The 27,451-nt window shown below is 41.9% G+C and overlaps 1 protein-coding gene across 1 annotated transcript in view; it reads right to left on the minus strand.

Moving 5' to 3' along the window:
* The window catches only part of KIF26A (kinesin family member 26A), a 103,875-nt gene that overhangs the window by 62,867 nt on the left and 13,557 nt on the right, over positions 1–27,451 (minus strand). The window contains exon 3 of the mRNA XM_080397065.1: positions 5,885–6,385. Within this exon, the coding sequence (XP_080253191.1) occupies positions 5,885–6,385 (501 nt within the window). The remainder of the gene's footprint in view (positions 1–5,884; positions 6,386–27,451) is intronic.

Here is a 27,451-nt window from a genome sequence, read left to right on the forward strand (position 1 = left end):
AAAAAGGAGGGGGGTTTCTTATCTTAGTGTAGCTTATGATACACTTGCTGGATAACAGAATGACCTGTGTGCCAAAGGTAAATCCAGCGGATTATCATTTGCACATAATCTCTAAAATCTGCTTGTCTTAAATCTAACACCGATGAGTACAGGTGAAGTCTGGGCCAACATTCTTTGTTACTGCTTGTTGACTTCAATTGTCAACAAAGGCGAGTATGGACTTGTTTCCCTGTGAGAGCTGTAGTAACAACTGCTTAGCCTAGAGGGGTGAAGGATCAAAAGAACTGTTTTCAGGTGGTAATTTGAGCCGCAAGAGGGTCTGAGTCCTGCAAATAGTTACCTTGTCCCATAACTGTGAAACCAATACCATGGCAGAAGTGTTAAGTGCACAACATATAGAGATGCAATCCACACCCTCACCTAAGAAAAGCTTAATTTCTGTCTTGTAGCCAATACCCTTTCTGTCAACTCTTAACATTTTTTCCTAAATCACTCTGATACCTGGGAATGCATTAAAAAGTAACCTTATTTTCACCTTCAGCATCCTACACGGGCGGCAATCTAGAAAAAGAGAGTGCAAAGACCTTCACAGCTACACAGAACAGAGGGCAACAGACTCCAAACACATGGCACTGGCAGCAGCATCGTCCTCCCACATCACAGATCTCCCCCTGCATTTGCTAAGGCAATGCAAGGCATCACTGCCCAGCCCAGATGCAACAGTGTCAGGAAACATCCTTTCTGTGGGTTAGTATGAGATAGCATTTAGTAACTTGGATCAAAAGGTTTCCTTCAGCTGTTCAGACTGGTTATGGAGAGTGACCAATGCTAACTTTGAAGGTTTGGGGGTTTTTTGCCACCCTCTTTCCTTTACATACTTCCTCTACAAGAGCAGTAACACCAACACCGCTAAAGCTAAAGAGAAACAGAAAAGCCACCATGCAGCCCTGGCCCCACCACCTGTCTGGGGTTTGCTATGGAGTTCTGCAGAATCAAGATGTTATACTTGGAATCTGAGAAACATCCCAAAGCTCAAAGTCATCCAGATGTCCCACAGACAAGATTTATGGTCAAAGCACTATACTTCAATTATTTTATTACACGCATTTTATTAATAAAAGGTCACTGAGAAAGCTATCAAGAAGGATTTTAAAAATTCTTTTTTAAATGCATTTGTTATTACATTTATCAAAGTAAATGCTGGAAAGTACATCTTGTCATTCTGTTTTCCACAGTCAGCTTTTTATTGCATCTTCCAAGCAAAATATGTCATCCTTGCTATAAACAAAGAGGATTTAAGGAAAGTCAGCAGAGGATGAACTACCCTCAGATGAATCCATCTGGTTTACATTATGGCAAGCAGAAGACTTATTCCTAGGAACTACAGGAAAGCTTGAATTGTGACTAAAACAACTCAAGAGAATTTTTACATAAAACAAACACAACTCCTTTAACTTTAGAGTATTTGAACTCATTTACACATACTGCAGGTGAACCCTCCCTCTTTGAACCTCCCTGAACCAGGCCATAAACTTCTACATAACTTTAAATTTGTGAATACTCTCAGGGACATACATTGCACTTTTGATAAATTTACAATTATATATATATATACGTTTTAAGAGCTTCACTTAAGTCACTTCCAATTTTCCAGTGTTCCAACTTTTCCAATTTCCTAATGGTACACTTTTAAATATATTTTTACAGCAACTTAGAAACTGGTAGAGATTCAAGGAGCCACAATATTTTGCCTTCTAACCAGTACCAATCGTATATATTCAAATTATAAATACAGTGTGGCAAGGATTTCATTTTGCATAAGATGAAAGAAAAAACAATTTGCAAAACAAGCTCTATTTCACTGTGATGTCTTTATAGCACATGGCATGGCTACTTTGCCACTTTTATGCAGTACGTAACACTGCATACTAATGACACAGTCAATTGAAAGCATACAGTAAGACCTCTTTTTCCACAATACATGCAGATACTTTTAATAAGTGTACAAGGTATTTTCAGTGGTTTAAATGTTCTACCTTTCAGCCAGACTCCAAGACATCTACGAAGCCTAAACTCTCCTCGCTCCTTTGTTTCTGTGTTAAACTGAGCAGCAATGCTGAGCACTGCTAACACGTTTTTTCATTTGAGTAGTAACCTTATATTCACTTGTCAGGTCACAAATTAAAAACATCAATATAAAACTATTTATTAATTAGAGTTGTCAGTTGTCCCCTACAAACCAGCTGCCTTACCCAGAGTTATACCAGCTCCCTCCCCTCCACAATGCTCGCTGTCTGGTCAGACTACTTATCACTGCTGCTGCTGGTGATTATTTTTTGTAATTTTTCACAACAGGCCACTTGGGTAAAGCAGCTGATTACATCTTCACCTTTTGCACCTTGGTTGCAATCCTAGTCTTCCCCTCCCTGGGCCTTCCTCCAGATCCTTAATTACTGTTCCTCTTCATGGCTTCTGAAGCCCATGGTTATTATTTTGGCTTGAGCATCACCCACACTATGCTTCGAAGACACATTCCTGTTCAAAAAAATTTATAATCTATATAATGGATTTTCACACTTGAACTCCAAAGATATATTAAAGATTTATGACGTCCTGCACTTCTGACCCCCGACATTCAGCCCAGAAGCGTTTTCACAACCATAAGTGACATTACAAGGTAATATAGGCAAGTTTGAGGAGGGAGACCAGAAGAGCAGAATTCAAGTAATATTTTTTTTCCTCCACAGACAATTCTACTACTGCCACTATTAAAACTAACCATAAATAAAAACCCATGGATCCTGGAGAACCGTTTGTAGGTACAAGGTCTCCTGAGGTTTGGCAGTCATATGCTGGGGTGTATTTTCATGCCCACAAAGCACGGGGCACACAGCACTCCACGCTGACCGCCCATGCAAGCGTTTGCTCCACATCACCCATTTGGGCTCTGTCAGCACCAGCAGAAAACCACAGGCACCTTCAGCGGACAAAGGCGAGCCAAGACAGACATCCAAGATGAGAAGGACAAAGCACCTCTCAGAGGTGCCTGCTGCTCTCCCACAACTACAAAGGAAGCCGCAGTAATTAGCTTAGAATAAAGACTTGTCTTTTTGGCAGCTAAAAATAGTGAAGATGAACCCCAGCCTTTATCTGTGTCCATCTTTAGAAAATTAACCATACTCACTTCGTATGCAGCACGGGTTAAACCACTCGGGTAAGGTGCTGGGGTAACAGCTTCCTGCCAGGGAGTTCAGCACTTGTTTCAAGAACCCTCCTTTGCTAAGGAAACAAGGCAGAAGTACGGATTCCCAGTGAAGCAGGGGTATTTACAGAGTGGACAAAATAACTCAGATCACAACCGAGATTGTAAACTCCCCAGGAAAGGGGCCATCTTTTTCTTCTGCATTTGTGCAGTATCCTGCCTAGGTGGAGGCTGAAGACTCCAAGATGTGGTGACAGTACACATAATAAATACTATAACCAGTGCTGTCCTTTCTGTGGCAATTCTTGCTCCAGAATTCCTCTAGCCAGACCAGCTTTGCCCCACAAGAAGACGGGAAAGGTTACTAAAGACAGACATCTCTAAAAGTATGTATATCCCCAGCTCTCTCCTGGCTTAACCTTAAACCTAAACCCTGCCTCCAACTTCAGGAAAGAATAGCCAAAATCATCTCTCTAACAGGGTTTTAAAATGAATAAATAAAGTAAGTAAGCTTTTCTAATAGGAAAGGAAATTCACACTTGACAATCAATAGTAGTCAGGGAATCCCAGCCTTTTCAAAATTGAAAGATGAGGTGAGATGAGTATTGGACAAGAATGTCCTGCAGTGGATGCTATCCTAGGCAAGGGCTATACTAGTTGATTCCTGAAATCCCGGCAATCCTATTTCCTTCGACACCTGTGGTTCCTTGGGGGGAAACGTGTAGGGGAAGCATTTCTGCCTCACCCACCCAAACAGCTTCACCAGACATAAAGCTCTTAATGATACAGAAGGCAGTAGGAGGACTTAGACACAGAAAGCACAATTTAGGAAAAGATGCACAACAGTCTTCAGTAACTACATTTGGGCTTAAATGAATTAAAAGAAAAAGAAGAAAAAAAAAAAAAAAACACCACACCACAAACCAAAAAAACAAACCCACAACTGAAGCCTAGCTTCTCTCCCAGAACTGCTTTTAAATCTAAACGATCCTTGCAAATGACTGGATCACATCCCAGCAGCCCCCAACACTCACAGTCTAACACTGTTTGTCCTTTCATTAAAGGTCACTGTTTTTCCAGGCTACTGATTTTCTTTGCACATTTCTAGATCACACTTAAACTCTGTTGCATTATACACATTTTTCCTTCACAGGGGTTAAATGAGGCAACTCAGTTTTATCTTAGAATAATGCAGTGGTTAGGGAAAACCGCATCTATCAGTCAGCACAGTTAAGCAGGAAGAAATCTGGAGCTGCCTGTTAGTGAATTATTTAGGACAAGAATAAAGGTAGGCAAGGAATGAACAGAGAAATGGAAATATTTTTGCTTTCAGAGAGTGAAGGCTTCTTAACCCAATAGCTTTCCCATTTTTTTTCTACATTTCTGTAGAGTATGCAGAGTTTAAAAGATAATTAAAAGGTACATTGGCCAAATTGATTCCTAACGCAACGGAGCTGCATTTCAGAGGAAAGAACTTATAGCAGTAGTTCCTCATAAACCACAAAGAGCTGAAATGGAACAGTTTTTTTCCTCTTTTCTCAATGTAAAATCATCAGTGGAGTTTCACTGGATTTAAGTGGGGCCCCCCCAAAGGTGAGATGTATGGGCCTTCACAAATTTCTGTATGGGAGGGAGGAATCAAGTGTCCAAGCCTTTTCTGGAAGGAAACACAACAGCCACCCTGTAAAAGTAACGTTACACAGCAGCACTCTTAAATTATTTCTGATGACCTTGGCGCTGAACCAGCTGATGCTACCAAGCAGTATTAGGTAGTGTTTACATACAACAGCACATAAGGCATAATGTTAAATTTAAACCCATCTAGCACCAATATACCAGATGCAAGATCTGCTACAGTGTCTTTAAGTGAAAACCATGACTTCTATCTGTACAGATTTCATCATCACTTACACTTCCCTGCTCACTACCATGTGAAAACAGCTTAGGAATAAATCTTAGTCAAAACCAGTCACTATATCCTTCTTAGCAGAGTTCCACAGATAGCCACAAATCTGTAATGAACTTGCTTTTAAAGGGAGTGTGCACCTCTATAAAGTTTTTTCATTTCCCACAAGAGTTCTTCAAGTACACACAGAATACAGGAAATCAACATCAATGCTAAAACTCCAAGTGCAATGACATTTACAGGCATGTGGCTCTGAAGCAACCTTTTGAACACCCTCCTTCTCAGCAAACTGTTTTGCAGCACATCTAACCTGCAGATTAATGCTCACCATCACAGTCTATCCACTGCATCTGCTCAACTGAACACAGCCTTAGAAGTTCAGGGCTAGACTTAAGGGTCAAGTTCATCTTTGATATAATCCCATGAAGCTCCCAGAGTTTCACATGTGACAAACTTGGCCTTTTATGTTTTTCTAAAGGGGTCACCAGGTATGTGACAGCCAAATAACATCACCTGAATACACAAAGCTAAAATAAGTGCGAAAACATCTGAGGAAAGGCTCTCACCATCTGAGAAAAAGCAAATTCCTTGTGATACCTGACAGAACATCGTTCAAAGCTCTTCTTCAGCTCTTCAGGTCTTGAAACATGGTTCAGAATACCATTAGCTGATCCCCTCTGAGATAAATATGTATACATCTCAAATTTTATCTTTATCTGTCTGTATATCCACACACATGTAAACAAAACTCAAGCATCTGAATTATCGCTACTTACTAGACAAGCCTGAGGCAGGAAGCTGTTCACCCTGGAGATACTCCACATGCCCTCGAGGTACTGCTGAGCTTGGATGGTGACCGAGCTCAGGGCACCGCTGAGACCACTGGGGGCCACCGTAACTTGAACGCTGGAGTTCGGAAAGCTGCCCGTGCCTTGGGACCATCCAAGTCCCTTCTTTCTCTCTGCCCCAGAAAAGAGACTCGGTGACTTTCCAGGCTGCCTGGCCACCTGCCCAGCAATGAGCGGCAGGTCTCTCTGGGAAGAGATGGTGACCATCCTGGGTACCACGCTGGTCACTGCCCCGGCGCCAGGCGGGAGGTCAGGCGTTTCTGGGTAGGTGGTTTGATTGAGGGTGTGCATCATCTGAATGGCTTCCTGCTTCAGCTGATTCAAGTGAGTGGCACAAGTTTCGCATCTGCTCTCTCCTTCATTCCTGTTTTTCTGTAAATAGTCAGGCACTTGAAGCTTGTCAAAAATTAAAGCTGATAATCGTGGGTCCTAAAGAAGTGGAGAAAGGCAGAAAAACCATAGAGTTAAAAAAATGCAAAAAAAAAAAAACAAGAAAGGAAAAGACAGAAGTTCTTTGTGATTTGCTCTCTACTCATGGAAATACTTTAAATCTATTCTGCTAACTCTCCTCAGCCTTTTTTTCCCTTCAAATACCCTGAGACTCACAGGTCACAGCAGACTAAGAAACCATAAGTGAATTCATTTGTACTAGACCCAGCATGAAAATTATCATCAGAATTAAACAGTGGAGCTGTGGTGTACTTGATAACTATTCATTCTTCTAATTAACTCTCCTTTGGAGACATCTAACATGCCTGTGTTTCCCATGCTCGGAAACAATGTTAGTTGAGATGCTGAACCTGCAAATACCATAACGTGTTTCAAAGGCATACCACCACCTTAAACCCAGAAAAATTAGTGCGTGACCTGGTAAACATTTTGTTGTCGTCACCCCCAGAAATGATTAATCAAGTGGCATAAAAACCAGTTTACATGGTGCTGCCCACAGCTGGCTCCTCTGCTAGCAGGGACCGTTACTTCTGATCTTTGCAACCCAGATGGTCACAGTATTCCCTTACGCTACAGTTGCTTTGATGAGAAATAGATTTGAGCCTACAGGCATGTGCGAAGGTGTGACAATGTGCAGGCTAAGAAGCCGATTTAAAAGCAACGCCTATTTTGTTTCCACAAGGTAATTTCCCTGCCCCTCCCCCGCCCCCCCTGCTAGTTCATTCTAAGGCTGCTCAGACGTTTTAAAACCCAGCTACGTGTTTCCAGGTCAGAGATAGAGTTACCTATCTCCTGAAACACTCAAACGGCCTCCCATCCCAAACCTGCTACTGTAAAGATTAGTCAAGAGATTAAATCCAGCCCTGTTGTAAATCTGCTATCAAGACTAATGTCGTGCAGTAAAACTGACCCAACTTCACATGCTCTCACTGAGCTCTCTATAAACAATTAAGGTTTTAATGAAATCACACTGCAGCCAAAGGTTTATTTGTATAATTATTTTAAGTGAAAATATTTAATTTGCTTGTTAATAATGAGGGCACACAAAGCCAGTAAGTCAGCCATCCAGCATATGCCGGGGGTATCCCCAGATCAGTACTCATTTTTAAAAATGTATTACTTCATGCCAAGATGCAATTGCTCTCTCAGAGATGAATGTCCTAACTAATGAAAACTAACTAATTCTGGTTTTAATTACCACACACATCAATAAAACTCTTTTAAGAAGTCTTGGCACTGGTACTTGGCTTTGCTCATTCTCTTTCAATGCTGCTATTTCCCTTTGCTCTGAATTCAGAAAGTCCTAACGCGCTGCCTAACTTCTGCAGCATGCAGCACAGAATTTATCTCATTTTCAACTGCTGGACTATTGCAACAGTCTTTAATCTATCTCACAAGACACAGGACAGCGTTGACAGAAACCACTGTGAGTATATCTAGCATCACATCATTCTGCAGCCAAAGGCCATTAACAAAAGTTGCTCTTTCCACAATAATCTAAATTATTGTTTACTGACTTAAAAAAAAAGGCAACACAACTTCTCATGCTAAGCTACCCCTGCTGCTGACTAAACAATAAATTGCATTCACATAAGTGAACCCGTTTACAAAATCAAGTGAAAGACACCGTTCCATTTTTGTCTCTTCTCTTTATTGAGGTTTAGAATCCGGTAAAAACACCTTTGAAGTTGCACCATTTGCTTACCCTTACAGGCAAGAAAATTCTTTCCCTCCAAACCCCCCAGAAGACGATAACACTAAATTAACAGATATTAGTCGGGGGGGGGGGGGGGGGGGAAGAGTAATTAATATTTTAGAAACTTTTTTCTAACCCTTCAGCAGAAAATACTATTGGTTAGACTTAAACATAAACCCTGAGCGCTGCAAGCACTGTTAAGCTTGAGGCAAAACAAAGGTCACGCAGGCTGCCTCCCAAGAAAAACAAACAGCACCAGCTCTGCAGAAACTTTTCCAAGGGAGAGAGCCCTCTGAGTGAGTTCTTGCCCAGGCTGACACACAGCATCGATTCAAACAGCCCCAAAAACCAGCACCTTCCAGCTCTGGGTGCCCCGTCTGCGGCCAGGCACATCCCTGGGTTCATTCCTTTGATCCAAGTTGGGCACACAAGGAAGCACCTGCAGGTCCCAACTGCATGAGCCTCATCTGGCAGCGTTTAAATTGCTATCAAATGTCAAAAGTTTCAAATAAGCAATTAAAGTGAATTACTAGGTGAAACAGGCTTCTCATTTAAGAGAGATGACTTCTTTTGATGTGAAGAAAATTAATGACCCCAATTCTAGCTCCATAAACACAGTTTACAGTGTAAGGCAGATCAGAGTCAGGCCCTTCTTGCAGTTACAAGGAAATCAAGTGGATACCATATTAAAGGAGTGGGGGAAAAAAAAGTAATTTTTGATTTATTTAGAAAATTACAGAGAGCAAACCATATAAGCAGATGGTATGCCAAGTTTAAACCTTTTAATATATTGGGGGGGGGGGGGGGGAAGGGGGAGGGGGAAGCCATCTCATTTCCAGTGCTCATATTTTGCCAGGCACTTACAAGGAGCCTTTTAACCTACTCATCCAGCCTCTGCAATCCCCAGTTTGCATCTGTGGCCACCCTCCTCCAGCACCTCACTGAGGGCCCAGCTGTACAGTTAGATTCCTTTTATTTTTCCACTCTGTGCAACCAAAACACCTGGCTAATGGCTGGGCGTGAAGGGCAGAGGAAACAAGTCACTGTTAAAAATGTTAACCGTAACTTACAAGTTAAGCCAGCCCCATTAAAGAGGTTTTACTACCCAGTGACAATGCCCGGTCCCAGGGAGCCCCCGCTTCCAGCTCGCACCCTAACAAGGCTGGAGTGGAAGTTACACTCTCATGTTTTACAGAGGGAAGAAATAAAACTTGAGTGACCAAATGTGTTAGGCACACACACGGCAGTGGGGGAAGCAGTTAAAGCCATCCTTGTTACAGCTCCACTGGCAGGCAAGCCAGATGAAGGGGGTGTGCAAGTCGTCAGGGGGACTGGCACAAAAATTAAACATACAACATACAAACCTCTACTCCAAACAATGCTCCAAAACCACTTTAGTCTGCTGTGCTACAAAGATGACTCCTTTAGTCCCCCACAGCATAAACAAAACATGCTGTCTTTGTCACACTTACTTTCCAAATGCTGTTCTTACCTTCTGAGCAAGCAGGATAAACAAAATACTGTGATGCTGTAACAGTCACAGCTTCCCCTCCCACTACAGAAACCAAAACCCTAATTTCAGTCTCAGCTTATTTTCTTTTGCATACAGATTTTAAGTATTCAAACATCACAAACTGTTAGAAAGGTAAAATAAATGGTCCCACTAGGGACAGCTGCACCAGAGAGCTCAGCCTTCCCCAGCGAGGTCAAGGCACTGGATAATTATTTGTACTTATATGAGGGAGAATTTTTTGAAACGCCTGAATTTACCACTGTTTTTCAGCAAGCGGTTCTTACAGAAGCAAGCTTGCCAAGTGCTGCTGCGAGGTGAAACACACACGTGCAAACTGCTCACAGACAGAAGAGCACACGGACATGGCGTGCAAGTCCTCCTGAGCCAAACCGAGCAGGACGGCAAAGTTGGAAAGCCAGGATTTTGTGCTCCCACTAGAACACACAGCAAAAGACCCATTTAGTTCAACACCAGCTGCATTTAGCCTGGAGTTTGCCTTCAGGCTTTATCTCTAAAACCAGGAGTAGGGAGAAGAAGCTCAGATTTGAAAACATCCAACAATATATTACAGAATGAAAGAGAGAGTCATGAATTCCTGCTTCCCCCTCTGATGTAAACCTCAGCTGCTGCTGCCTCCCCATGAAATCAAGCGAGGACCAAGCCAAGTATCAGCTATTCGGGTAACACCAATGTACTGCGTGTGGGGCACACAAACAAAACCCACATCTCACAACTGTAAAATACTACGGCCTGAGACCGTTGCCCCTGAAACTACAGACACACTCAAAGCAACTGGGATGTGGCCAAAGGCAAACATCTCTGAAAAGCCTTGCTACAGCTTACGCACCAAAACCATAGCCAGGTTTTCAAAGCATACAACACCAGATTGTCTTGCTGGAGCTGAACTCCTTTGAAAACCTAAAGCAGATTCTCAGCAATATTGCACTTAAAAAATCAGATTAATTTGAAATTTTAGCTCAGTCTGTGATTTCCCAAGTATTTCAAGCTTGCAGTTAGAGCTTTTGTTTAACAGGGAGTCATAAGAGAGTTTTTCCATTGCAAAAGAGAAACAAAGATAGAAGCATTAAATCTTACCTGCAGCTACTGACTTCCAAGTCCCAAACTAAGCAAGAGGAGAGGATGAAGAAAAGCATCTGGATTCTCACTTAAGTCCCCAAAGTAACACCCACCCATCTGTAACCTAATCCTTTCAGCAAGGAACTATCCACAGCGTGCGAACAAACGATGACGAACAAATGATGAAAAGTCAAATTGCCAACAAGCATCCTCAGTAATTACCTGCAGTTCTGCCTGGCACTAGTTTCTGAAACGTGAGTGTATCTGGAGCAGTATTCTGAGTTCAACTAAATTCCTGATACAAAGATAATTAAAAAGAAAGAAGAATCATCCCTGAATGTCACACCAAAATATATACTTGAATATAGACCTAGGTAAACAACATTTTTAAAGGATGCTTTGGGAGAAAGGAATGTACTTTCCCAGTGCAAAAGAATCAATGCTAATGATTTTTTGTCTTAATTGTCTTTCCAGATTTCTGCCGTGATGCTTACAAATGAGTTTTTATCTTACATGACATTGTGAAATACCCACTAATATCTTCTATATTGACAAATACTTTGAAGGCTGATGCTTGCTTTCAACTACATAGAAGTCATTGTCAGAAAAAGAGAAGAAAAAGAACACACTATACTTAGCCACACCAGAGACTGCTCACAGTAATGAGGGAAAAAACAGTGCTAATGGTTAACTATTTTTTTTTTTTAAGAGAGAAGTTTCCGAGTAGCTGACTATCTCAAGGGAGTGAAAATCTGAACTGTAAGTCTTCAAGTAACCCATGTTGTGAATTCATTCAGTTACCGACCTAATCTTATCAGAATATAAACAATCAAGGAAAAACAAACACACAAAGCTTTCCCAAAGAGAGAATTCATCAGAAGTCCCATCTCCTCAGGGTTAAGGGTATCTGGAACTTGCAGTGTAACTTTACTGTCCTTGAAAACAGCCCTCTGAATAAGCAGGACAGCAATCCACATTTCCAAAGTGAGCAAAATGTGCATGCATTAGAAAACAAACAGATACATTTTTAAGGCTAAACCCCACCCAGCCTCTCTACGTGAATGTCTCAGTAGCTTTAGGCAGAAGATTAATCTAAGACAAGGGACCATGGTCCTCCTCCCATGCTGTCCCCTAGCTGGGTTTCTTCAAATCTTCAATCCCATTATTCTCTTTCTAACCACAACCTGAGGTAGTGCACACAGCCATATCCCACTGACTACCCAGCTGACACTCAACCCGATTTCTTTTCATCTTTGGCATCCCAAAGAGTTTGAGAAAAAAAATATCAGAACACTTTTTCTTACTTATTTTATAAGTATACCCCATCTCTTTTAAACAGCGCCCATCCTTCTAACAAAAGTCAAGCGCTACAATAAATCTGCTAAAAAACGCACGACCCCAGACTATAAATGACAGCAGCATGTTTAGTTATTCTGCAGCCTCCACCGAACTCTATTTATTTCCATTTCCTGCCCACTTTAATGTACTTCAGTGGCCCGCAGTAAAGTTAAAGCAATAGGTGTCTGTCATAAAGATGAATAGTGCTATTGGAATGCATAATACAGTGGAAAGAGGAAATGAGAGCAATCTGGTTTATTTACATCTCGGGCTCCCATCAGCACCTCAGCCCACCTCCCAGTGGTTTCAGCCGCCTTTCCTGTTATCTTGCTGTATATCCCCTGCAACGACTTGGCTTTTAACCTCGCAGAACCAGAGGGTACAGGCTGATCTCCCAGATTGGTGTTCATGAGCTGGCAGGGTATCGGAGCAAACAGCCGTGCAGCACGTTCAGTGCAAAGAAAACAAAACAAAGGTAGTGGCTGCAATTTAATATAATTAAAGACACAAACAAAACAAAAGACCCCAAAGAGATCTGCTATCACAGTTATATTTAGATCAACACACAGGAACCTGACTACTTCTGAAAAACAGTAATTACTGTATGGCAAAATATTACTTTTAATCTCCCTTCTTTACGACCTAATTAAACAGATATTTTACTAGCATTTGGAAAATGTTTTTCTTAATTTTATTCAATTTTAACATTTGGTGTATTCTATAAACTACACATCCAAACTAGTATGTAATTTTGTGTTTATTTTTAATAGTGTATGACTTCATTTAAAAATTATGACTTTTAATTTGCATGTTTATTGTTGGTTTTAAGTAATCCTTTAATTTTGCCTCTTGGGTCTGTGGCTTACTGTAACTTCACAATGCAAATTCAGTACTGATTTTATTCATATGAAAGCACCGTCCTTCAACACCCATTGTACCTTTTTTTTCTTTTTTTTTTTTTTTAAACCTTCATCAAAGGATCATCATTTTGAACAGCAGCAAGTGTTTGGGGAAATAGCTGCATACGCATCATCACACAATAATTTAATGTCTGAGAAGCCTTTCTTTGACTATTACTTTCAGAAACAGCCACTTAGACAAAGTTGTCTTTCAGAAGTTCAGACAAAAACTTTTGATAGAAATTAGACACTTTTATTTAAAAGATAAATAGCTTTCCATCTGTAATTACTTCTTCCTTGAAACCAGAGAGTAAATTTTGGTTAGCCTATGAGCATGGGAAATCAGACTATAGAAACTCCGCCTATTAGGCTGCATAAAAAGTCACAACTCTTTCCTCTTAAAAGCTTATGAGTGCTTATGAAAAGTGTCAGAACAACTACTCAGGAGACCAGTGCTCTCCAATACCCTCATCACACCGAATGCTACCTACTCCACATACAACATGAGTTCAATCAGGCTGCTCAGGTAATAAGGTAGCTCTGCATTTCATCACAGGGACAAAAAATCAGAGCACAGCATCACTATACAGAAAACACGCTGCCTTGTCAAAATGCCTCAGAAACATCAAATGTTCATACTATTTTAGGGGAAACAAAAGGCTGTTTCCACTACTACAATTATTTAGGCAGCAGCCCATGTTTTCAGAATGACAAATTGCAATGGTAGCCTTGTGAGATGGACTCCTTCACAGACAAACTCTGGCAGGAGCCCAGCAACCCAGCCCAGGCAGCCCGATGGACTAGGAGTCATGCCCAGCATGAGACCTTCAGCATGTTTAAGTGATCATAACTGTGTATGTCCCAGTAGAACTGTGCCCATTTGTATCAGACAGACCTTTAATGAGAGAGTTCAAGAACGTCTGGACACCAGCCGCAGCAAAAGCGACTCTGGCTTTGAAAAACTGGATAGGAAATAAAGTGCTTGGCGTGCTCAGGACATCTGTATACAAACCCTACAACTGTTTCAGTCCAACCATCTGAATCCAATTAAAAGAACGCTCAGCAGCAGAAGTTAGGGAGTGGACACATTTTCCAAATGAACATCATTAGCATAATGTAGATTTAAAATCAACTGTGAAAACCAGTGCTTGGCATTGGATCACACCCTCTTAGTGTCTCTTTCACTTGCTCATTTTATCAATTATTTGTTTGCTAAATGAATACTTGAGGAGGTACAGAAACGATTTAGCTTTCACAACTGAAGGGCTGCCCGTTGTGCACTCCTCTTGCAAGCTGCAAATTGCTGCATACAGTGCACAGTTAGCGCACCAGGCAGCTTGTCTCCAGAAACAAAGTGGATTACCCTTATTCCTCATCTTAATAATACCTCAGTTTAACTGCTTCACCAAAAACCAGCTTGGCTGAAAAATTTTGGGTTTACATCTAAGTTCAAATGGTACTACAGAGGGTTAGAGTTTCTTCTTTTCCTCCTTGCTTGGACTTAATCAAGAAAATAAAAAAAAAATAGGAAGGAAAAAAATCCCCTCTAAGCAGGGGTGAATAGAAAAGGCATGATGAAGCATATTTCTAACTCCTCAACCACAACCAGGCCACACACTGCCTACAAACTCTGCTGTAGTTCCTTTGCTTACTAGGTGGCACACGTGTTATGCTACCTCCCTCTCCAATCTGTTCATCCCATAGCAGCCCTTTAAAACAGATTCTTGGGTGGCTTTTTTGAATACCACTCTTCAGCAGATGAACTTCAGCAAGTATATTCACAAATTTTCTGTCAGCTGCCTGTTGGAAAGTGGGGTCCTGGTGCTTCCAGTATCTCTGGGCTTGGATGGAAGTAAGGTCTGTGGCTGTCTCTTGGATTCAGTTAAGATGCTGGAGCACAGAAGTAATTCACCTCATTGTGCTGGCCTCATCTTGCATTAGAAAGAAAAGATAAATACACAGGTCCTAAGGGACGTCTGCAGGTGGGGGACACTGCCCAAAGAATCAAATGATCCTCCTATGGAATCTCTTTAGAGTGAAGTATGATGTCAGCCATATAAACAGCAGATGGAGACAGACCATTTGAGGAGCATCTATAGAACAAAAAGCAGATTACAAAACAAGAATGTTGTAGGAATTTCAAGAGTGTGGTTTATTTAGTTTACAGAAAGAAAACTGAAAAGAGTCCTCCAGTATGCAAAAAGTAATTACAAAGAGACTGGTGACCAATTACTTTCCATATCCACCTGGGAAAGGAAAGCAAATTACGCTACTTCTCAGCAAAGACACCTTAAGAAAAATTGTCAAAGCTGAATGAATACTGGAAAACGCTACAGAATGATGTTGAGAAAACTCATTCCTTCATGACAGGTTCTGAAAAGCAAGTAAGAAACATCCATGGGAGCTTATCCAGAGATAGGCGATGCCATTTCAGTGGAGGAAGCTTACTACTTTTTAAAGATCTGAAGATACTTTTCCAGCCCTATGTTCTTATGATCCTAGTTTTGGAAAGATGAGTAGCACATATGTAGACAGACTTTGTGTTTGGGTTCAAGTGCCACACACAATGAACATAGACTTCACAATATTATTCTCCTTTGATGACTATTCAGTAACCTACACTATCTTGCTCACAGCAAGTTTTCCAACTTGCATCATTCTATTAATTCCAGGACTCTTGTACTAGTTGTGACCCTCTGTATCACCTTGAATAATTCTTCTTTTGCCAGTTAGTCATAGCCCATCACCACGATACCCAGAACATTCTTTATCATTAACTACTCTCTCTCTCTCCCACTTTCAATCTACCCTTACACATAAAAAGTACAGAATTGTTACATTTCATTTCCTATGGGTTCAGGGGATAATTTTAGAAATTCAAATGAGATGCCCAAATTAGATGGTGGAAGTCCAACCACTCCTACCTGTACACAGCATTCTGGAAATAAACATAATAATCAAGATTAATTAAACCCTCAAATGAGAATTGAAAAAAGCAGCACACACACCCTCCAAAAAACACCACCAGAGAGTACTAGCTGCATTACAGTAACTAGCTCCTTGCAAAGGTTCAAAAAACCTCATTGCAAAGCCCATTAAGAAGAGCTGTGAAGGAATGCAAACTAGCCACTCCAGATTACAAATGGAAGACATCTCAGGGCTGCTGATGGTACATTGGAAATATCTGTAACAGAATGGCACAAGAAAGCTTAATCCATAGCCATCGGCAGGCTTATCTGTCCAGATACTTCTAGAGACTCTGCCCTCAACACATTTCACAGCATATACAAGAAAATTTTCTCAGTAAACCTGTTGCTCTTCTGACCCTGAGACATTTCTATCAAGGTCTTCAGATCTATCAGGGTTTTCAGGAGTAAAAAATAATCACAAAAAAAAGGTAAGGTTTCCCCCAGATAGCCACACAAATTACAGATGGACAGAGATATCAAAACCTAAATATACACACTGAAGAGAGAACAATAAAGACTATTTAATTAAAGAGCTCCTGAAAACTTGAAATCATAGAATCATTTAGGTTGGAAAAAATCTTAGGATCATTGAGTCCAACCGTTAACCTAGAACTGCCAAGTCCACCACTAAACTATGTCCCTAAGTGCCAGTGTGTTCTACGGCTATAATTTAGTTACAGACTGCTCCTATTTCAACAGTTTCTTTAGATGAAAAGTTCAGCACCTAGCACCACATCATCATGGACCACAAACTAGTAGCAGTGTTGTACTATGTAGAAACACAGCAACAAGATTAGTAGTAGTAGTAGGAAGATACTCTTGTTGCTGCTTTTCTTGATCCTGTTGGTCTTTAACAGCCACTAACTGAACAGTATTAGACAATCCTTACCTACAAAACAACTTATTTCTAATAGTCCTGTGTCACACCAATCAATTCCTTTGCATGAGAGTACTTTGGCCTCCCCTAAGAACACCACTTTTCGCAAGTTGGCTGCTATCCTTTGATCACACAGTCTTGTAACAAGCCTTTCAATGACTATATTGCATTGTCAACAATAAAGTATGTATCCAGCCTTGAACCCTTAAAATACCTGAGTGGGCACCAAAAGACACTGTACATCTTCTACACAACCTAAATAACAAGAATTGCCTTTGTCAGCCCAGCAAATCGCACTCTTGTGAGCAGGACAAGAGTCCTATGATTAATATCCACCTGTAATCCTTATAGTGGGAAGCCCTGCAGCGATCCTGTGAAACCTGCAAGCCGTGCAACCTCTCCCCATCCACAGGGCTGGTGTAATCAAAGAGAAGAAACTCCCTTTGCCTAAGGTCTCTCTTCTACAAACATAAATCAACGTGGCTATGCCCTCAAGCAGACAAAACCCCACTCCACCCATGCTCAGAGCATCTTGAAAGCCATGTTAATAGAGTTTATAAACTCTGCTACAACACGGGATATAAACATATTAAACACATGGGCAAAGCGAGCTTATATCTGCTTATAACATACATACACGTAGACATGCCCACAGATGGCTGGTGAAAATACCTCTGTAAACTCTTCCAGGCTCCTCAAACACACACACACACACACACACAAAAAAAAAAAAAAAAAAAAAAGCACCTTATCTCCTGAGACACAGAAGTAATCAAATACCTGGCAACAACTTCCAAAACCCTTCAAGCCAGATCCTATTAAAACCAGCAACTAAGAGATGAAAGGCTCTAGCTCATCCTACCAGTCACACTTTCAGGGTTTTTAAACATTTACTGTATCTAACATTGCTTCTATAGAAATTCCACAAACGTAGACAATGCCCAGCATCACAGGATACATTTATGTTTCCATTCAATTGAAGGTACTACATAAAAGGATGCTTTTATTTTAATTTGTGTACTGAGACCTTGGAAAAGAAGCTGCCTCATCACCTGCTGGAAAAAGCCAAGTACAGAGGAGGAAAGAGTTATTTTAAGAAGAGAAATTACAGCCCCAAAGTGAGACCTGGGCCCTAAAGAAATCCATGGCGACGTTCACTCCAAATGCAAATCTGGTATTTCCCTCTCTAAGTGTCTCCCCTCTCTTTCCCCCATCCCCATTCCTAACTTCAAATCAGCAATGAGCTTTCACTAACCTGCCTCCCCATTTCATAAAATGCCCAAGAAGTGCATGTTTGTAGTTCCTGGGTGATGAGTTAAGTTACATCTTGGTGTGCAAATTTCCCCTTTCATTTTAAAACAATTTTTTTTGGCAGTAGAAAATGTGTCAAATTTGCAGTCAATCACTAAAAAACTATACACGCCACCCAAGTTGCCTTATTATTATTTTTACAGATGTAACTACACATTTAAACCCAGAAAACTCTGCGTAATCATGACTTGGTTACACCCTCATAAAGTCTGACAGCTCATCAAATAGCTCCCATTGTGGACAGTGGCAAAGCAGTTCTACAGATCATTACAGTTAAAGGCCAGTGAAGATAACCCTCTTGTCTGGCCTCCTGCACATCACAGCTCTGCTAATTTCAACCAGAAGAAGTAGTGACGCCGATAGGCTTATTCAATGAATATAGATGCTTTAGTATTTTAAGAAACACTCAGGGGGTTTTGAGCCCACATGTCTTCTGAAGCCATAGTACTTCTGAAAGAATCATGTTTGTAAAGTACAAGGTATATGAATAAAAAACATAAAATCAAACAGACCAGGACAGCACTTGTGATGTAAATCCAGAGATGACACACGCTATTCTTTGCTCCTGTGCCAGTTTATATCATCTGAGCCAGAAACTCCACTCCCAATGGTCAACTTGAGAAATCCAAGTGGTTGATTCCAAGACTCTCAGGACACTGTGTACTGGTAATATTTGATTTACACTTACAGCTCTAGTCTCAGAGAAACCCATTAGGCAGGATAGACTCAAAGATGCGTGTTTTACTTCACAAGGCCGCTGCTGTAATTCGCAGGGAAAACCCGCACAGAAGGCACAGACTACAATGTTATTGCTCCGGCTCCAATCAGGAAATAGTCACTGAAATAAATTAACATCAGCATCTCATGGAAGTCCCTGCGTGAGGAAGTTAGGCAAGATTTATTCAAGACCACAATCTCAGGAGCAATTCATCAGAATCAAAGGTAAGCCAAAAAAGAAATAAATGAAAATGGGGCCAGCTAGAATAACAAAGCGGCACAGCCAAGGCAGCAGCCACATGACAGCCAGAGGCATCTCCAGAGCCATCAGAACAACTGTCCACAGATCTTGCCAATGAGCCAGATGCTGCTGCTGGAAGAAGGCTTGTGTTGATATAAACTCAGATGCGAGATGCTTAACACCAAGAGCAATCAATCTTCATGATTCCCCTGTGGCTGCCAAGCTTCACTATTATGCCACAAAGAGATGAAAACAAACTTCAGAAAACACATGTAGATTCTACATGACATCAGACTCTCCCCGCCCTCCCCTTACTACTCAGAAACAAACCAGCGATTTGGGTGTAGCGATAAGTGACCTGATGCCTTTCCTGAGTTAACAACAGAACCAGGAAAGAATATCGTTGGCTAAACAGCTCACTGTGCACACACTGCCAGAAAACCAGTGAATTTACCATACTGTATAGGAAATTCCTATCTTCCACACCAATTAGTGACCCAACAGTGACTGATTTTATAATCCCAAACTTGACTTACAAAGTGACTTCCTCTGGGGCCAACTTTCCATTACCCAGCATGTGGAAAACTGCACACAGTCAGTGCACTATGAAAACCAAGGGAAAATAAGTGCTATTTAAACCAAAATTCTACCGTGCCTCCACATTCTTGCTTTCCTAAGGGAGATGCACTTTTGACAGTTACTTCCTTTCCCTACCTCAACATCCTATCTCCACCACGCACCAGCTGGGCACTCAGTCAAAACAGAAACAACAACAGGAACTAGCAACTATTCATTACAATAGGATCAAAACATTTCTAGGCACTAGTGCCTCGCCAAGTCACTGTCCTTGAAGACCTTGCTGCAATCCACTTCTTCCCTCCCACTGCAGACACCGTTACTGAAAGTGGCTCCACTTCAGCTTGAAGCACCACACATTAAAAATCACGGCTTTTTAATCAGAAGGCACTTGGTGGCATGCGCTCACACCCCAGAACTGCAGGAGGCAATGAAACTGGGCAGCAAAAAGGTGAGAAAATTAACTGGCCAACAACAAAGGATGATGTTTGTCCTTTATTATAATCAAGCTAACATTAGCTCCAGTCTATAAAACCAGAATTGCACTGCACACTAACCACCAGCATAATCACAGAAGCAGCGCCACAATATGATTACTGGACAATAATTATATCTTACAAAGAGTTAAAGACAATCAAGTACATGTAATAAAGATTTATATGCAGTTTTCCACTGACCTGGAAACAGCTTCATACACTAATAAGTTAATATTACTGCCAGGAACAAAGCAAACAGTTAGATCTACATGACAAAATGTATGAAACACAAGAGCCAGATTTTGGGTCCTTTCGTCAAGGAAGCAGTTATTTAATTCCTGGGAAAGGGCATTTTCTTTCACTGTACCATCAATACCTAAATGCATTTGCTCATAAAAGACCCAGTCCTGGCTCCGTGGCATGATCTGGGTGCAAATCTGCAGCACTGCACAAGGCCATGAACCAAGGGTCTCCTTTTCCCACCATGCAGTTGCTTCTGGGCAGTAAGCACAGGGCAACTGGAGACATCCTCAGACAGCATCCACATCTCCCTGTTCCACGCACAACAGCACAGACTCTGAAGTGGCTGCCAAGAGAGACTCTGCCTCCCATCACACCTCTCTAGGAAGGCTGGTTCTCCATGGGTGAGCATAACGGGGAGCACCAGGGAGCTGCCCATGCTCTCCATCACAGCTGCTAACCTCTAGCCCCCAGACACAAGTAGTCCCTTGGCTACTAACCTAGTAACTCCCCGCTCCAAGCACCACTGAGAACTGCTGGTCTTTGGTGAGTCATTTGGGCCATACCCTTCCCACCCATTGTCCCTCTTCCCAAATGACAACAGCCATCATCTCTCACAGGTGGACACACAACAACCACCAGCAGCAGCCACCCAAAGATCATAGAGTGGTTTGGAAGGGACCTTTAAAGATCACCTGGTTCCACTCCCCTACCATGGGCAGGGACACCTTCCACTAGACCAGGTTGCTCAAAACCCCATCCAGCCTGGCCTTGAGCACTTCCAGGGATGGGGCATCCACAGCTTCTCTGGGCAGCCTGGGCCAGTGCCTCAATACCCTCACAATAAAAAATGTCTTCTTTGTATCCAATCTAAATCTATCCTCTTCGTTTAAAACCATTACCCCTTGTCCTGTCACTACAGACCTCGGTAAAAAGTCTCTCTCTGTCTTTCTCATAAACTCCCTTAAGTATCGAAGGGCCACAGTAAGGTTGCCCCAGAGCCTTCTCCTTTCCAAGCCAAACCACCCCAACCCTCCCAGCCTGTACTGGAAAAGTGCTCCAGCCCTCTGACCATTTTCCACAGCCAATTCAAGCCTTACCCCAGCGTGCTTACAGAGGCAACAAGAGTAAATATTTACACACTGGTCACATCCATATGCCCAGCTGGGTCTAGGACCCCCTGTCTCAAACTTGCAACTCTAAAGCATGTAATGAATTCACCAAAAATCACAAATGACACAGGACTTTATACAACAAGCAATTCAGCAGTTCTGCTAGCTATGCTATGGATGCCATAACTGAAAAAGGACATCCCTCTGCAAAGTTACTCTGAGGCTGTTGCTAGATAAAATAGCCAGACTCAGACTGAAACTACCATGTGTAAGGTACACTCCTGAACAGACACAACAGATAGAAGCATTTAATAAACAGATCCATTAACTAGAAAACATCCCTGCAGCAATTAAAACTTTGCAAAGTACTACAATGTACACCTGGTTATTGCTCTGACACCTGCTTAGGTTTTCTGTGTGTCTGTAAGTTGGACCAAAGAGGAAGATAATTGAGTTGATGGACAGATCATGAAAAAAATGACAGTAAGGTACTGTTAACTGTTCATGAAAAATGGCACAAAAACTCAAAGCATGTGTACTGTTTGAAATGCTTAAAAGTTACTGCATTTTATAATGAACCATATACAACCAAATGGTGTTTCTCCTATTGCTGAAGAATAATTTTATTCTGAACTAAGGATCCCATCATAAAATGAAAGGAAATTCACAGTCTAAACAATCGCAGTTGTGCTGAGCACTTTTTAGGCATATGGCAATTTTATAATGGTCATTGGGGATGAAGAGCTAAAATTCTGTGGCAGACTCTGAATTTAAGACATTTCACATAAAATTACATATCTCAGGAAACAAATAAATTGTGAAGTGTGCAACCTCATAACGTTACAGCCAATATTCAGCATATGTAAATCTGACTACCTCAAAATACAAATGCCATTTTCAGTACAAGGACCCAATTGCTTTATAAAGGGTCCAAATAAGTAAAAAAAACACCAACATTTGTCTGAAGGTATCATTAAAAGAAAATAAATATATTGAGGTCTGCCTTAACTTCATATGGTCTGAGTTACCTTGACAGTATGCAGCTACAAGATGTGATCCAACATTCCCAAGTAAATGCCCTGATTACTATTGTAAGTCTGTCATTTAAATAGTTCCTTCCTGTTTAAAATTTAGAAAGCCAAAAGCGTTTTTCCCACCACTAAGCATTGTGTAAGACTCCTTTCTCTTCCAGCAAGCTGGCTGAAGATGGATGAGCTTCCAAACTGATATCATTTTTAATTACACGTTTTTCTCTCATTACTAATTTCCTACACATGTCTCTAATCTTGCAGTGAAATCTCTCAGCACAGTAGGTGTATCCACATACACCACGGTCTAGAAAATTAATACGAGATAATGATCAGGACTGCCATCACAACATAACCTGAAACAAGCAAGATACACTAGAGGTGATACATACTCATTAGACTCCAATCTCAAGTGTTTCTGGAAAGCAGCTGTTAATGGATAGTTTCCCTCCCTCCTATAGCCTGGAGCCAATAACACAGTTATTGGGGTCTGGAAGAAGGAGATGCTCCAGGCAACTTCCCCCTTGCACCTTCCACCAGGCAGTTACAAGCTTGTGATGCCCAATGCACATCCACCCCTTGGCTCCCCTATCCTAAACATCCCACCAAGCAGCGCCGTTCCCATAAGGGAGCCACAATCATCCGCTGCTCTACAGAAGACACACAGGTACCCCAGCTCCCTCCTGCTATCAGGGGTCCAACAGCTCCCTCCACCTAGGACTCCTGGTGGAGCTGTCGTCTCCAAAAGCACAGCAGGAAAGCAGAAAGCACTGCCAGCAGGCAGACCCACAAACGGGCAGGAGGGCACGGGGCCACGCACCAGGAGGGGTCACACAGCCAGCAGCTGCCTGTATCGGATGCTCTTTGGGCAGGCAGGAATCAGGGCTATGGACAGACCCATCAGCTCAGGTCACCCAAGTGCCAGCCGGGATCTCCCTCATTCCTCAGGCATCTCTCACCACCTGAAAGGCATTGCGCAACAAAGCGCGTTGCAGCATTTTTCACCATTAAACCAACACGTCAAGAAAGCAACTTTTAGGGGGAAAAGAAAAAAAACAAAAACAAAACAAAAAAACAACACAGAAGGGCAATTGTCACTAGGCTTTCTCCCGAGCTAAACACATCACACATCAAATTCTTAAGGGAATGATGCTTTCAGCACACCAGCTGCCTTCTCGTCAGCTGACACTGCCCAAATAAAAGAGGAAAATCCTAGGAACTATTCAGAGTGTCTGACATTTAAGGACTCAAAGTACAACAAGACAAATCACAAGCACTTAAGTCTATGATTTCTAAAATATGGTCTTAAAATATGTCACAAGTACAACTGTCTACTTACTCAAAGAAAAGGAATCACTGCTGTTTAATGGTCAAAAATATGAAGGGAGAGAGAGATTAGAACATATAGTTGAAGCATACACACCAAACTAATGCACATAAAAACTGGTGCATATATAAGGAACACCAGCAGGAGGGCTCTGGTATATATGCTTGCAACTCACTAATCAGTAATCGCATGCTGAGCAAAATGCATATGCTAAATGGGGTAAGTATATCTAAAAACCTAATGCTAGCTGACTTGCCCTAGGTCCCTGGGGAAGCCTGTAGCACAGGCAGTGTGAGTAAGCTGGAGCTGAGATGTTTCACGGTATTCACACATGCTGCTAGGGAAGCTGGCTGATGGAAAAAATTATACAATTTCACATTTTCTTCTCAAAAAAGCAGGCAACAGGTTCCTGAAACTGCTACCAATGTTTCATCCTGGTTTTCTGCCTGCTGTCCATCTATTGACCGAGACAAAAACCTTTAAATCTAGCCTTGACTTCCTCAAGAACTTGATGAAGAAGTTTGACCCACAAGAACGCTGGTTCTTCTTGAAAACAAATACTTCTCCTCTACTAAACTTTGTTAATTCAGCACAGGTAAGGAAAAGCAGGGGGACGCCCCCATTTTCTCTTTCCCACAATGTTTAGAAAGGACCGTGAAGGGGACAGGTACAAACCCAAGGCTTCACTGGAGCTTTGCTGTGCACCACCCACCCCCTTGACTGGAACCAGCACCCACATCAGACTCGAGATAACGCAAAGCTGCACAACGCAACCCTCCACCTCAGGTGGGAACTAACTGCCCGCTGAAGTCAAGGCAAGCCTTTCGAGTGACTTCACCAGGTTATGACTGGCCTCCTACTTCTTTTTAATTCTCATTAGCATTTGCTGACAACTCCTTTACAACCAGAGGGACAGGTTCTTTATGAGAAGCTGTTTTGGCTGCCCCAGTTAATGCCTTAATCCACAGACTGAAGCAGGTCAGATTATCTACACGTATCAAAGACAACATTATGCTTCATAAGCTATTTTTCTGCTTCAGTAAGGAATAAGCACGTTTTTATTTCTTACTATGTTTACCCATTACCTCACCGAGCAGCATTATTGTTAGTCTTGCTGAGGCTCCCTTAGAATAGGAACGTATAAAGCAGGATTTCCTCCAGCTCTGCGTACCTACTTACTCCAGAGTCATTAATGACACAGGACTGGATTGAACAAAGACTTAAGATCAAATGAGCATTCAAAACAGCTGGGAGTGAAAATATATCTGCCTGGCACACTGCATCTCCGCTTTGTATTGAAAAAAAAAAATTGTGCCAATGAGGCACAAACTGGCTTTAAAGATCACTTTTACAGGAATGTTTTTGTAAGAAAGATGGAAAAGCTGAACACCTGCATGTGGGACATGTATCCCAGTGGGTTCCAAATTAAGTTTATAGCAGCTTCTACCCAGCAATCTGCAAATCAAGTTGTCCCTTTTACTGGAGATCAGAGGTAACCTCACTGCTATCAAAAGGAACTCTGCAGAAAAGACCCAAGTCCTGCACAAGAACCCTCTGGAAACCCAAACCAACTACATATGGTCTTTCATGTGATTACAACTGATAGCTGAAATATCCAAGGGTAGATAACACTGCTCTGCTCTGAGACTTTTAAAATACATCCAACCAATATTTTGAAGAAAACTTATGGATGTACATAAGTAAGACAAATAGAAGCAATACTGCCCTAGGATTTGTCAAAGTTGATTCTTCAAGTTATTACACCGTTTGGGTGTTGAATAGGGACGTTTATCAGAAAGACTTATTCTCCTGACAGACTGTGCTTCCCAGCAGAGCCAACACTGCACAGCAACACGTGCCCCATACCCATCGCATCGCCCCACAGGGCAGGCACTGAGAGCCCAGCGCTGAACAGCAGCACACCCTTCCCCCTTCTCCCTTCCCTCCCCACCACACCACAGACAGACACACTAACTCTGGGTATGCTTTCAGCAGAAGCTACCCTGTAAGCACATCTCCCCTGAAAATTAACTGGAATTTAGGGAAAAAAAAATAGGCAAACAATAAAAATAAAAAACAAGCCAGAAGCTATGGACTGCCCATACAATTACCCTATACAGGGCGAAAGTTGGTAGGACACAGAAGAAATAACCCAAAAGCTACAAGGATTTTGCTTGGGTTCACTTCTTAGCATCCAAAATTACCTTGGCAATCTCTTAAAGACCTCCCTACTAGTGGTGTACACAGAGGCAGCCAGCAGGCTGGGAGAAGCACACAAGCAATCTAAGGATGCTTGAGGAGAAACACTACCACTCTGTGTGATGCTATCAGCTCCTGCCTGCCTGAGGGCATTTCCTACCTCTCTACCTACAGAGAGGTTCCCCAGCCATTAAATAAACAGTCTTTGAAGATAACGAAGCTTATTCTAATCTCTTGCTGATGTCACTCTTGTATTGTACTCAGCTGAGCTAGAAGACTCCTGGGTTAACTAACTCCTCTGCAAGATCAGGATTACCTTAACTCTGCTCTTGCACAGACCTAAAGAATCCTGTTGAGGCACAAAAAGCAGCAGATTGTTCAACAAGAAAAAAAATGTAGATCCACTGCATGAATAATCACAGACATTTTTCAGCTTACTCCTTTAGAAGCAGGTGAACCGCTTCTGTACCATTATGCTCAGTAAGACAACCTTCTGTACCAGACCTTCCACTGCTTCCACAGAAAGCAGAGGTACAGCCTTTAGAAAGGAGGGGATGCCCTGAACTACTTTCCAACACTGGCAAATGGGGTTGTTGCTCCAGTGGCAAGAAGAAAGAAAAATCAGACTGAACCCGGACTAGCAAGAGGAATTAGAATGGAAACTACAAAGAGAAAAACACAGAAAAGTAGACACCTTCCAACGCATTGCTGTCAGAGAACAACGCCTTTGCGTTCTCCCTTGTGTTCACTTCCCAGGGTCAAGAGTGCATTGCAGCTCTTTAACTACCCGCTTCACACTCCTCGTCGCACCCAATCCTACGAGAGTCAAGCCCTCCCACAGCAATGAAACGCTCAGTGAAGAACTCGGTGGTGGGTCAGAAAAGCCAGCCCTGCGTATAACATATCTTTCATGTCATCAAACAGCTTGGCAATAAGAAGCTGAACCCCAACCAAATTCTTGCAGCACAGATCGGAGTTATTTTGCTCTTGAGCTGTCTGTGCTTAGGGGCAGCCATGATCAGAATAATAAAAGGATATACAGCACAAATGTGAGAAAAGGGGCTCAAGTGGGGGCTGAATATTTGCGCTCAGTTTCAGTCCCAAGGCAAATTTCTTTTGGAAAGTCTGAATATTATCAGCCTGGGTTGTTTGCCTCCTGGATAAGCTATGTCTTAGTTATACCAAACAGATCCTGGCACTGTTTACACACACACACAGGTAATTATGTTTCCACTGAACAGAAGAATGAAGAGGATGTGCTAGAAAAAAAAAAAAGCAGACAGAACTATTGATACCTACACAGAGAGACAGATTTGGAACACAGACATGGACTCAGTTCTGCAGCCTGGCTTCCTCTTCATTTCACCAGTGTAAATCAACCGAAACTACACAGCACCAACAGGCTTCATTTTCCACCTGTTAACACAGGTTTTCAATTTCACTGTCAAT

Source organism: Falco punctatus (genome assembly GCF_963210335.1).
Source record: "Falco punctatus genome assembly, chromosome: 7".
In the NCBI taxonomy this organism is placed as follows: domain Eukaryota; kingdom Metazoa; phylum Chordata; class Aves; order Falconiformes; family Falconidae; genus Falco; species Falco punctatus.